Source organism: Protopterus annectens, chromosome 12.part0 (genome assembly GCF_019279795.1).
Source record: "Protopterus annectens isolate FY-2018-M chromosome 12.part0, PAN1.0, whole genome shotgun sequence".
Lineage (NCBI taxonomy): Eukaryota > Metazoa > Chordata > Ceratodontiformes > Protopteridae > Protopterus > Protopterus annectens.
This window is the reverse complement of record NC_056746.1, coordinates 141,853,665-141,868,155: the sequence shown is the minus strand read 5'-3', so window position 1 is coordinate 141,868,155 and position 14,491 is coordinate 141,853,665. Positions and strand designations below refer to the sequence as shown.

Below are 14,491 nucleotides of genomic sequence, written 5' to 3'. Positions count from 1 at the left end.
TCAATTTGGAATTTCAAATTATTTGGGACTTGTACTACATTCCTGGTCTACTGATCACAAAGGAAATGTGACCACCCATGGCAACCATAACATACAGCTGAATTTACTTTAATGTACATTTACTATGTGTTCTTGCATTAAAAATATTAAGAAAAGGATATCAGAAGTGCTTAACTGTGTTTAAATGTGTGCATGCGCACCCGCACACACACACACACACACACACACACACACACACACACACACACACACACACACACACTCACACTCACATACAGCCAGTCAAACATTTGCATTTAAACACAGTACTGCATTGCACATATAGTATTCTACATGCTACATACATTTTTATAAACACACACACACACACACACACACACACACACACACACACACACACACACACATACACACATACACACACACATACACACATACACACACACACACACACACACACACACACACACACACACACACACACACACCTACCCACACACGTGTGTGTGTGTGTGTGTATATATATATATATATATATATATATATATATATATGTGTGTGTGTGTGTGTGTGTATGTGTAAACACATATACAGTTACACAAAATTTCTATTTTGATATGTTTTTCTTTAAAGGACATGAAGTACAGACACAGGCATATAATTTAGCTCTCCGTTATACACACACACACACACACACACACACACACACACACACACACACACACAGTCAGACATTTGCATTTAAACACAGTACTGCATCCCACATATAGTATTCGACATGCTACATACATTATTATACACACACAAACCCACCCACACACGTGTGTGCGTGTGTGTGTGTGTGTGTGTGTGTGTATATATATATATATATATATATATATATATATATATATATGTGTGTGTGTGTAAACGCATATACAGTTACACAAAATTTCTATTTTGATATGTTTTTCTTTAAAGGTCATGAAGTACAGACACAGGCATATAATTTAGCTCTCCGTTATACACTCACACACACACACACACACACATATATATTATGTACATATGCACACATTAACATACATACACATAGTGTGTGTGTGCAATATGGGTGCATACAATTCATTATTTATAATAAACAACATAAAATAATTAAGCAATATTAATGTATACATTCTAGTAAATGCTGCTTAATGTTTTACATATTCACTGTCAGACATTAGCTATGTGTTACACATGCAATCTTTGTCAGTGTCTTTATGTCAATATTCTTTGTATTCCTGAGTGCATTTATTACTTGTTATTATCTTTGACAATGTAGCCCAAGTTGTGACTATAAAGGGTCCTGGGACCAGTTCACTTTCCTGGCTACCAAAGTATAAATAAATATGAAATAGAAAAAAGTGGGGTGAACATGACATACATAATTAAGGAACTAGTAAAGCACTTTTTAATTCTGCATCATTCATGAGAGAGAAAAAAACTTCCAACTGAAGGCATTGGGAAATAGCAGACTGACATAGTTTGGAGTCCTACTACTTGTCACCTGTAAATGTACAGCAAGGATCATTTACTGCAGTGAGTTTTCACACCTCAACATGAAAGTGTGGGGACGGTGTGTCAATTCTTTTAGAACTACAAAATAATCCATTTACAAAAGCCTGCTATTTACCTACTTTCTTTTGCTGGAAATAACTATTCATAGCATCGAACAAACTTTGACAGACACATAAATGAGGCTCAGTCAGGGAAACATAGAAGCAGCTCTGTTAGAGAACGTGTGTTTAGATGACAGTGCTTCACAGTCCTACCATTCTATCTTAATGGCATGAGAAAACAACATTATTTCCTTATGTCTATCATGACTCATATAAAGAGGACTTGAAATGTATTCTGGGAAGGAATGAAAGCATGAAAACAAGATCACGTTACCAAGGCAAGACCCATCATCTGCCATTTTGAGGGAAATGCATTAAAATTGTAAAGGAAGCACTTGAAACACTTTGAATGATTTTAAGGCATTAGCTCAGAAAACAAAGATACAATGAAAAAACATGTTTTTTGTTATAAAGTGAAGTTTTCCTTTAAAACATTGGTTCTGGCTGTTTTCAAGGAACTGTTCTGAAATACTATGTGATAATTATGAGTATAGGCAATGTATATCAGCTTCTCTGCAATATATCTACAGTTAAGAAATGGTTAGCAAAACGAATATCAACTCCCTTTTTCTATATGGGTCAGATTGCTGTGTCAGCTACTGCCATCTCTCTTGATTCATTGCTGCTCTCCTACTTACTTCAATAGTCATGCTTGATTGTTGCAGTTTTTTTCAGACAATCCATCCATCTCTTTGTTGGACATTTTGTTTCTTATTGCCTTAGGTTCATGAGTAAGTGCTAGCCTAGTTGACCTTCTGGGTCATTTTAAGCCTAACCAATTTTAATTTTTCTTAAAGGTTGATAATCAAACTCTGTACTGTGTGTCTGGAGGTAAACACTTTGACCCTTATGTCAACCCTCAATCCCTTTTACTTATGTCCCAAATTTTCTTCACCATGATGTCTTTTACTTTCCTACACAGCCATTGATTTTTGATTTTTACTAAATTAATTTTAAACAGCCACTAATGTTGTGAAAATAAACCTCTTTCCATTGTTCATTATCCTGAAACTTAGGGATTAGAAATAAATTGAAAAATCTTTTGGGGGGTACTTGGGTAATTGTCCATTAGTTTCTTCCATGTTCATCAGAGTTTTTATTTTGCAGAAATTCATTCATTGTCACCAGTTTTTGTTTTTTAAACATCTTGAATCTGCTGACTTTTCTAATAAGGGAATTGGTTGATGGAACTCTCGGCTGGAACTCCTTCTGTGCAGAGTCTCCATGTCCTCCATGTTGTCGAGTGTACTTTAAAGACATGCAGGTAGGTGCATGAGTGTTTGTGTGCCTTCTGTGAAGGTTGGGCACTGGGCTGGCAAAGCGACACCATAAAGATCCACTGCCACTTAATAGCAGACCGGTGATCCGCTGTGGCGACCACAAAAACTACATGTGTTTTGTATTGTAAATTCTTTCCTTGTCTTGGATGACTTTTGTTTTAACTGTGTCAAGTTTTCTGACATGGTGTACTACCTGAGCAAGATCATGGTCAAATAGGGCCCTAGGCAGGGTAATAGATCAGACTTCACAGCCTTTACCAATATCCCATTACTTGGTTCTTGGGTTGGCATGAAGCACTGTCTAAACCTGTCAGTGTGCATAGTATTTATTTTTACTTTTACAATGATATCACAGATTTTGATTTAATTTAAAACTGTTATTTCAAATTCTACAAAATTCGACAAAACACTGACACCCCTTTGCTAAATAAAACAAAACAGTTTCACCGAAAACAGACTTAGCATGAGCAACAGTAAGCTTCTGATGCAACTGTCCATTATCAGGGGCAGCCTAGAAGCACTGTCTGGTTAAGTGACTTGGTTAGAGTCACATAGTAGATGAATGATGAGGAAATTAAACCCTGTGCTACAGAAGCAGCTCATAGCCTTACTCATCTGTATCAGGCACAATGTCGTAGTTGGCATAATGGTTAATGTGTTTACCTGATATACAACAAATAAAAGGTTTGAGCCTCATCACAGGAAACTGCTAACGAAATCCCAATACCTCCGCACCACATGCTCCAGAGATCTCAACCTCATTACCACAATCAACAGAACATGCTGGACAGGTTCATAACCCAGAGACTGCCCATGCTCTGGAATAGACTTCCCATATATGTCAAGCAGAGCACTTCAGTGGCCCTCTTCAAGTAAAATCTTGATGAGTGGATGGGAAATAATAAGCTCTCCCCAGGATCACTCCAGTGGCTCTACTTGATACAGGCACTTGGAACTAATGTCGGGCGGCACGATGCCAGGGCACTTCTATGGGCTAGGCTTTTAAAGGCTCCAGGGCCATTAGCCTTGTACGTACCTATGAACCTAAAAGCAGTTAGCTTATCTCTTACTCATGAACCTATATCCCCAACCCACCTTATCTGCTCTCTATATACTTCTATGTAGTTGGAGGTACTTAGGCTTCTGCTCTGACGTCCTAATTTCGTCATCTGTTCCATAGCGTGTATGCCACCACCCCATTCAGGCACTTCATCTCAATCACCTCTTGCTTCCTCAACAGCTCTGCTTTTACTGTCCATTTCTTTGCACCATACATTAGCAATGGTCGCCCCGGTATTTTGTACACCTTAATTTTCAGTTTCTTTGGCATTCTTTTGTCACACACTACCCTCTACAACATTATGCTACATTTAAATTTATAATTATATTTTATAACTATACATTTATTGAAATAAACGTTTCCAGTAAAGTAATTGCTTCAAAGCATGCTCTAATAATCCCTTTTTGAAAGGGATGTGTACAAGTAAAAGCATATATAAAAAGGCAAAGCCACTAAAAATTGTTTACGTAATATTAAAAGCAATACAGTACAAACACAATCCCGTGAAAAAAGGAAATAACACCCTGTAAAACAATGCTCAAAACAAATCAAATTATTAACCAAACAAAAACCGGGACTAATTTACACATTTTTAAAGTACTACTACCCTACCAACAACATATCCGGTGTATACCGACGTTTTAAATAGCGACACTGACGTTTCTAGCTGTAACCAATCAGTATCCTCCTGTGTAATTTTGTCCCGCCTTGTTTTCCCCTCGTTTTTTTTTGCTCGAGGCAGTGGTACTCGTATTACGAGTTTCATTTCTGTTTCTCTCAGGACAACTTGTAGTTTGCTGGGTATGTCTGGCTGTGAAGGTTATGATTAGAAGCCCAAACTATTGTTTCTCTTGTCATTCGCATCCCAAAGGAAGTTTCTTATTTTTCTCAGGGACATATCTTCGTTTTTCTTCATGGGGATCGATGTTCTGTGCCGGTCCAACGTGACAGACCCTTTTTGGGTAAGGCTTTGTGTGTGTTGTTTTTATGTCGCGCATAAATTAATATTATTGCACCGCGGTGTGTTTTGTTTTCTGTGGTATGTGTTTACCTTTTCCACGTATCTGCCGTATGTCATATTAAGCCTTGTGGCATGTGTACACTGGTAGTTTCATTAGTTACAGTGAGCATAGCGAAAGGGTTCCCTGTCAAGATACACTGTTGCACTGCATTTTCTGTCAGTACCTGTTGTTAGGGTTGCCACCTTTTCAGATGGCCAAAGTGGGACAATTGTGGTACAAACATCAGATTTTTCAAGCCAGAACATACCCACTGCCAGTACAAGGGACATAGCTTAACTTTTTTGCCTAAATAAAAGCTTATTCTTGTACCATTTTAGTTGCTTATTATGTTTCTTATAACATTTAGGTGTTTCAGATACAGAATAACTGTTTTATGCAAGTATTACATAAAATATAGGAAATAATTTTGCCGTAATATTTCAGGACAGTTGCCATTCTTACAATATTTTTGCAGGACACAACTGCCCAAAGAGGGACTGCCCCTCGCAAAGTGGGACAGGTGGTAACCCTAGTTGTCGTTATGAATGTTCTGTCCCTCGACAAGTGATTTTTTTTTTTTTTTTTTTTTTTTGATTCTGAAGTCCTATCCTGGAAAACAAACTGCAAATAAAATTAAATATTAGTCTGTATCTTGTGGCAGGTGGTGTCATGCATATGTTTTGGCAGTAGCTACCCTTGCACCTTTAATATAAATAGGGCTTGTAATTAGCTGATGTCTTCATCAGGTATGCCACATGTATTTTTGTACATTTGTAGACTCGGTTACTGTTTAAGTAGTATAACTATGAGCTGCCTTCAAATGGCAACAAATTTTCTAGGTGCTAACAATATCCCTCTCTCTATTGTCCAGCAAGTGTGTAGCTATACCTACTCTTTTTATACTTTGCAGAGTGCATTTTTTTTCTTTCCATCACTTAAACATTGTAGCATTTTCAGGCTGTTTTTTTGTCTACAGCTGTCTAAAGTGATCTCTGTAACAATGGGTACATAACTTGCTTACAGTGAGGATTGGTAATCTAAGAACAGTATCTTTAATAGTTTTAGAGGGACCGCTGGCAATGATGTGTACACTTGTTAACTGCTGGAGGGGCAATATTGCAAAGATGTGGTCGTTTTTTAGATTGTAGGTAGTAAACAAAAAAAAAAAACAAGTTTGAGTACAAAATGGAATTTCTTGCTATACCCCATTGCCCAGTGTTTCCCAGAATGCCCTGATTTTTTGTCACACGCTTTTGGTCTGTTTGTTATAAAATTTGTGGTTATGTGACAAGTCATTCAGGATTGAAGTTACTAAATAAGGACAAGACCTTTGAGTGTCAGACATCATGCTTTTCATAAAATGCATACTAATGCAAAACATGTTCTAGCAGCTTTCTACGTTTATAAGAGCAATATTTTAAATTTGTCCCTAATTTTGGCACCCCTCCCCCCCCAACATTTTCTTCTCTGTCCAGAATTCTTGCTCTAAGAGGTTGGGGAGGTATGGCTAATAGGAGCTATCTAGATAAACAGTCTGTAGCTCATGTGTAGAAAAAACTTACCAGCTACTTTTCATGGCTCTAAGGACTAGAGCTCCACATCCTGATTGTATAAATATGGCTGCCGAGGACAGCAATTCCCAATATAAAAGTAAGCCTTTAGGGATAGATGACCCTTGATAGAGAGCATTTAGTTGCTAAATAGGTAGCATTGGTAGTTGCTGCTATGTTCTGTTGTATAAAGTAGATGATACTGATGAATATTTATACTGGAATGATAATGTATTTTATTGCTTCTGGATGTTTTCAAAAACTGTTTGTGGAGGCAAAATCATTTTTTGTGACTTTTTTGTATTGACATATGGTGAAAAAAATTACTTAATCTGTGTATGCAAGTGTAATTACATGTGTCTCCTGAGTGAGAATGTACGCATCAGTCCCCCCTCCCTGAGAGTGAGAATTTACGTATTGGTAAAATTTATTTGCAGTTAGTTTTGAACCCTTTTCTATGATTTTTGAGGCTTGGCATGTTGAGAGGCATGGTTTTGAGCAGCGCGACTGAGTTACTAATGCCACGCCAGCTCCTACAAAGTCGGGGAGGTGAACATTTATTTTTTCATTTAATGTTTAGAGCTACAGTACAGTTGTTTCTGCTAATGGTAGATTTTTTTGTATATGATTTGTATTGAAGAATAATACCATACCTTTTTGGAATTGTCCTCAAAGTCAAGGACAAGATTGTACTAGAAAGTTACCTTGCCTGTTTTAGGTATGTGATTTGTTTCTTTTTAGTAGGGTCAAGTGTAGTTCTGAATCAATTGGTGATAACTGTTTGCCATTTAACAGCCACTATTTTTATTATCCTTTTTACAAAACTGGGATGCTGATATTATCTGTGGCAGAGAAGGGGAAACTTTCTAGACAGTCTTTGAGTGTAAATTGTTTGAAAAAGTCAGTCAAAACAATTGAGATGAAGGAGTGTTAGATGACAATTTTTAACAGTTTAGGACTGAGGAGACTAGAATTCATTGGGGAAAGACTGGCGTATAATTTGAGAATAAAACTGCCCATCACTATGAGATGTGATGGAAGGGCTGACAAGGTGCCACTACCTCAGTCATATATGTTACAGAGGTAACAAGGGTGGGCTTTGTTAGGACGCAACACTTCCCGCCCTTGTATAACTTCTTCAGTGAAAAGAGCTTTGAGTAGCTTTGAGTCTCAAATAAATAACTGAAAGACATTTTTTTTTTTTTTATAGCTGATAAATATGTAGAGATGACCAGGGTTTAGAAGGGATTTTCCCCAGGCAAGGTGGTTGTAAAAGCTTTATTTACATAGCTGGGTTCCAGAGCTGTGCAGAAGGATTTAGAGGAGCAATCTGCTATCTTACAGAGCTGCCTGAAATGTTCTTGCAGGAGCATGTATACTGTAAATTGCTGTAACAGACTGAGTCAGCAGCTGACTCAGGAGAAAGGTCTGAGTTTGAAATGATCTCACTCCTGAATCAGGCAAATACTGCTTCCTAGGTGTTAATAAGTATACAGGATATGTATGCAGTTCAGTTGCAGAATTTATAACAGGATATGCTCCTTTTCATAAGGAGTGCACACACTAGCGTACAAGAACAAAATAATTCTCTGTGATCTGCTCATTTACTGTCTGTCCAGTTTGCTGTGGTACACACTTTGTGTCCTTTGAAAAGGTAGAAGATTACTGAATAATACATCTAAAATGCTGTCTGGATTTTTGTTAAATTATCAAGGGACTAGCCTTAGTTTAACAATAGAAGATTAATAGTTGTGGAATTTGCCAAGTTATTTTCTGTAATTCAGAGAACCAAGCCTACTACATTAGGGGTCGGATAATAATGGATTCACTGACACATTTGTCTTGTTTTGTTTGAAAGTTATTCTTGCATTCTTCCTATGGTTAGAAGCATATTCCTTGTATTAATGAAAACATGTTTTATTGTTGACATAAGAGGTCATAAGCATTTGTATTGATATTAATGGGCTCTGAAAGATTATTTGACTGGATGATGTCATTTTAGGACAGAAGCTGCTTATTAAGAGATGATGCAGTATAGTTTGTAGAATGTGTTTCTGTACGATTGTCTATATGTGTCCTTAAGTGACTCTCTGAAGTTCACAGTTACGTATCTGATCAAACGAGATTATGAAACCAGATGCTTTAATTATGTAATTTACTGGTAATCTACTTCTTATCACTTTGGTTGTAGTTTGGCTTTGACCACACTTATAGTACATCCCACATTTCAGAGACTGTGTGTAAATTGAATAAGGAAAGTTTACCGTGTGCTCTGGTATAGTATGAAGTACTGTCAACTTGCCTCCTGAAGCTTCATTACCAGTAATGTGATGGACATTGTTTGTTTTTCCTCAGAAACTATGGGCCAAATTCAGGAAGCCTCTGTGTAAGAGTTATAACTCTTACACGGAGGCTGCAGTTAAACGGTGTGATGTCAGCATGTCATGCATATGCATGAGGCATGCTGAATCACACTGTAACTCTTACACGGTCCGTGTAAGACAGTAGGGGGCCTGTCCGTAGGCTAAGCTCTGCAAGTGGACACTCCCCCGGAAGTCTAGAATGGCAGAAAGTAAACACCCACGAGAGAGGCCATGGAAATGTGAATAAACACACTACAACACATGCCCCCACAGACCAGCAATGTAAAAAGTGAACAGATGTTATAAAATGTAAAATGAAAACTGTTTTATTTTTTTTAAAACCCCGTAAATGTTTGCTAATGCGTGCGCGGGTGTGCTACTAGCGCAACTGCAGTTAGCAATCAGTGGAAAAGGATATAAGAACTAAATATGCAAAGTAAGCCAAGAAGTAATAGCATAGCGGTAGAGTTTTCGGCTTTAGAGCAGGCAGGCAAGGTTCGAGCCCACACAACATCCTTTTTTTTTTTTTTTTTTTGTAAATAAGCACAATAAGCACTAAACAGGCCCCTGACAGTATTGTACAAATGTAAAAGTATTTCCTTTTGTAAAATGGAATGAAATGGATCATATATTTTCAAGTAATACAATAATAAAAATATTTAGAAATGTACTGATAGCTAAGCTGCTGTCAAACAAGGTGAGACAGAGTGCCCGTAGCTGAGTAGTGTTTCAAAGGCTGCAAATTGCTTGCCCGTAGCTAAGCACTGGTTTAACAGGCTCAAACTGTGTGCAACTAGCTGTGCTTAGCTTAACATGCATGTTAATAGCCAATTTAAGGTTTAACCCAGCGCACACTGTTTGCGTGGAGGTGCGCGCCGCGCCCACAAGCTAACCGCTGGGCAACGTTAAGCAAGCTGTATCAAAAGTGCCTTTACACAGACACACCCCTCAGCCTGTCTAGACAGTCATAAAATTAAAAATCAGTGGTCAGATTCGAACCCAGGATACCATGCACTAGAGTCAAGGTACTAAACCACTAAGCCATGACAGCAGTACTTAGAAATGCAGAAATAGCATATATATAGGATGTGATCCAAAATGGAGCATGATAAAGCAGTTTCTGTGAAGTTGATACAATTCCAAAATGGCCAATCATAGAAATGTGCGGGAAAATCGGCATATATAATCCCCATAGGCGGGAATACACAGCATAAACGATTGTAGAATAGACCTGCAGGCAGAATGAGTAGAGTAGGGGAGGGACGTTGCTTTCGAGCACAGCGGTGGGGCGTTGAGGAGTCCAGATACATGGTCTGGCTCCTAGTTCACCATCATGAGGCCCAACTCATGCAGGGCCAGGTCTCATGGGGAGCATACAGGGCGGAGGCATGGGGCCAGTTGGCTCATGATCTCACTAGTGCTACTGGGATTCCACGTACCGGTGAGCAGGTCCGTCGCCACCATACGGACCTGAAGCGACGCAAACAAGACCAGTTGACCCAATGGATCCAGGAGGCCCGGGAAATGCCCAATGCCCCACTACTGAGTAAGTTACATTTTACTTATGTATGTAAGGAATTCAACTAGCTGATACCATGGAGATGTGTGTTCCAATATTATTTGTTTTGTATTACAGCTGCAGGTGTCCGCTCTGCGAATCGCAGGGCACATGACAGCAGGCTGGTGCGGCTGCGCGACCATGCAGGTTAGTAACCCCACCTAGTACTTGTAAATAAATATTATAGTGTAGCACGTGGCAGAACACTGCAGTGTATTCATTAAAAGTAATAGAATGTGCAAGCAACAAGTGAAAGTGTGCAGGTATGGCTGCAACAAGTTCATCAGTATGCAAGTGAAACTGGAAATATAATTGATAGAAATAAATAGTTCTGTAATACAGATGTCCCACCATTAATTAAATGTAGTATAACCTGCAGTAGTCTCAAGAGTACAGCTTTCAGAAGCTGAGTTAATCACATGTGAGATATATCCCCTGTTGAAATGCTGAATCATGGCAGAAGTGAGGCTGCTGGAAAGTGTCTGAATCACCGCAGGTCTAATATGTGAACAAAGCCTAGAAGTTACCAGCCTGAACTGTGAAATAGCAGGATGTGTGAGTGACAGAAAGGGTCATGTATCAATAAATAAAGTAGTAATAACTCCTGAATATATAAGCCTCAGTGTGCTTCTTCAGAACTAAATGCATGTGGGGAATTAAAAATTAACATCCCAAAATGATTTCAGTGTGTCTGAATCTTGAATGTTTAAGCCAAAATCTGTATATGGTGACCACAGTCAACAATTTTCAGATAGAATGAATGATTGTCTGACATACTAAACATCCATAGTTGTCCCCTGCCCTGTCATCAAAATGTAGCAGGATGATGTATCTGATCAAATTCAAAATAACTAGGATAGTGATGTACCTGTAACAGGTCTAGCATGACAGTAATTTAAAAATCATTTGAAAACTATCACCCACAAGTTAATTGCGTTTCTATTACAAATGTATATCAATGTATAATTTATGAATGTGTCAACATTTTCTTTCTCCACCCTACCCTATAATTGCAAATTAAAAAAACTCACTAAATATTGGTATGCGAACATTTCATTACCCATGGACATTTGTCCTGTTGTTTCAAAAATATATGCATGTCCGTTGTTGCATGTGCCCTGTTCATACCTGCATACCTGATGGCCTGTTGCCATTAATCAACCCTGCATGTTGTTTGATTGTGTATTTCTGTTCAAATAATGCATGTGATATTGATATGCCTGTTGTTCAATGGTGTTAATATCTGGGTGTTTGTTATGAGAATACCAATGCATGCTGTTACAACTAATTTGAATGGAATAATATGCTACTAACCCAAACTAACATAACATACTCTCAAACCTAGAACGCTTGGGAAGGCGGGTCCCAGCGGACCCACCTCTCCCACCTCATCTGGCGATTGCACCTGGCACTAGTGCCCAGGCCGGACCCTCCTCCAGTGGCCCTGTGCCACCTTCGGGTGGAAGCGCTGCAGGGGATGGGGCCTGTCCCCCCTCTGCAAGCGTGGCCGGAGGAGCCCGTCCACTCACCCTCCAAGGTGTCCGGTCTGTGGTGCGAAGGGAGATTCAAGACTCTGTTCTTGGGCCCCTACGCCAGCTTGAGGCCGGGGTGGCACAGCTTACGGGCATGCCCGTTGTCCCGCCTGCACAGCCCCCAGCACAGCCCCGTCCTGGGCTGTGAAGAACAGTGGCAACTGCCTATGGGTGGGGATATCAGTTACACTGTTGCCATCTGTGGGCTCATGTGCCCTGGATATCCCAACCTCCGTCCCAGTCAATTGTGTAACCCCTCCACATGTGTCATACACCACCCCTGTATGCGTCTTGTCTGTTAACCTACCCAACCTACCTCCCCAGCTATACAGACTACCTTCACCTGACATACCACTCTCTCCTGGGAAAAAAAAAAAAAAGGGCACTCTGTACCCACAAAAAAATTACGCCCCATACATAGCTGTCCATGTTGCACACATGTCCGCTGGACATTGAAACTGTAAATTACAATTGGCTGTACAACAGGTATTAATGTTGTCCTGACACCTCTCTCAGGGGTGGAAGGTTTCAAATGTCACACCAAATTACATACAAATGCACAGCTGTTGCTGAGAAAGACATGGGCAGCTATGGGCCTCACCTACATCCCTCCTGCAAATCCCAAGCTTGTTTCCCTACTGTCTTACCCTCTTTGTGACCCCTTTTTCACCACTTTCCTGTCACCCCTTTTTCTTTCAAAGAAAATAGCACGGGTGTGCGCAGAGCTCACCGCCAGTGCGCAGACCTGGTTTTAAGTGCTTTGATTGACAGGTCCTGTACTCATTTTGAAAGAAAAATAAATTCCCACTGTCAGTCTCAAATCCAGGACCTTGGTAACACTAGTCTGTTTGACCTACCACTAAGCCATGACTCTCATACAAGAACATAGTGCTAAAATAAATATAACATGTAATAGTAGGAATCAATATAAAGGCAATATAGGATGTGTACTACCCAAAGCATGTCGGGTAGATTTTTAATGTCCGAATTACTGGATTCCCATACTACTTCAGTGTTAACAGAAACAGCCCTGCTAATTGTTAGCTTGTACTTAATAATGTCAGCTAATATACATATATGAAAGTATGTTTATGTACACACATATATATATATATATATATATATATATATATATATGAAATATGGTGTAGGTGTCAGTATGCATACACACTCACTATAGGGAACAGGTGAGAGAAATGCAGCAACCTGAATTTACAACACAGCATGAATCATGAGAGACTTACTAACCTTCACACTCACAAAACACTGTCGACAGCATGCCAGCATGGTCCACGCCCTTACAATCTGAAAGGGCAACGTCTATCTCGCATACCCTTTTATAGCACTGTCCTGAAATCACAGTGAGACATGCAATCAGTACACAACTGGCTGCATGCAATTAGCAAATGCTGCCTTACAATTGGTGCAAAGGCCATCACATGGACCTATGCAGATACCTACAAAAGCATCCAGTACTAACACTCCACACATGCAATACATTCATTGCACCAAACCGACGGAGAAAAAGAGAGAGAGAGAGAGAGAGAGAAATAAATAAATAAAGCAATAAAGGCAGTGATAAAAAAAACTGCATCATCACAGCAACAAAACCAGCAGCAGCAAGTAGCACCAGTGACACAGCAACAGCTGACACAGACACATGTAATGCAAAGTAGCAGGTTAATACTGTGTTTACTGTGAAACCTCCAAATGTATCATAGTTCACTATCTATAGGTATGTCCATGAGATAGGTTGTGTGTACATAGTCCCGATATATATACATATGTAATATTGCTGTACATGTCTTCCATACTTAAAACTTCCATAGCTTAGAACACAAGGCCAGTTATGCATATGATGCAATAGTTCCCAGGGTCAGTAGAGGTTCCTCATTGGTGTGGGACCACTGTGTATGTATGGCACTGTTCAGGTACATATCCTGTAGTATGGCCAGGGTTTAATATCAGTCTGTAATGTGGTGCTATGTCCTCTAGGGGTGAACGTATCACACATCCAGGGATACCATTTTGTAACAGTGATGCTGTGTGTGTTCTGCAATGTTGAGGGTGGCCCTCACCTGGACATGTGAGATGATAGGGAGGTTACATTCATCTGTGATAACTAATTCCACTTGTATAGGAGAATGGGGGGATACCTGCACCTAAACTGTCTGCAACAATGTTGCCAATATCTGTGCATTTGGTGAATGTGAAGCATCTTACCACTGCTGACCACAGATGCCTTGCCTTCATCTGAATCTGCTCTGTGCTGCAGTAGCCTCCTGCTATTGTTATACAATGTGCCTGCATCTGTAGTCCACTGGACAAGATAAATAAGTGGTGTGCATATGGTCTGGGTTAGATATGTGTGTGCACATTACATGCACTATGTGGGATGTCTGTGGTAAGCTTTTGCAAAGGGGCCAGCAGTGTGTGTTGTGGCTTCCACTGGCCCAGTGGGCTGCATGGATAGCATCACAGTCCTAACTAGTGAATAACTGTGTAAT

At 39.6% G+C, this 14,491-nt stretch overlaps 1 protein-coding gene across 2 annotated transcripts in view; it reads left to right on the top strand.

The window, feature by feature from the left end:
• The first annotated feature begins 4,695 nt into the window (after nucleotides 1-4,695).
• Nucleotides 4,696-14,491, top strand: part of ABCC1 (ATP binding cassette subfamily C member 1) — a 1,301,041-nt gene continuing 1,291,245 nt past the window's right edge. Inside the window, exon 1 of one of the 2 annotated variants that reach the window (XM_044089159.1) lies at nucleotides 4,696-4,942. In XM_044089159.1, the coding sequence (XP_043945094.1) occupies nucleotides 4,895-4,942 (48 nt within the window). In that variant the 5' untranslated portion in view covers nucleotides 4,696-4,894. The remainder of the gene's footprint in view (nucleotides 4,943-14,491) is intronic. The other variant, XM_044089158.1, reaches the window with a different exon arrangement.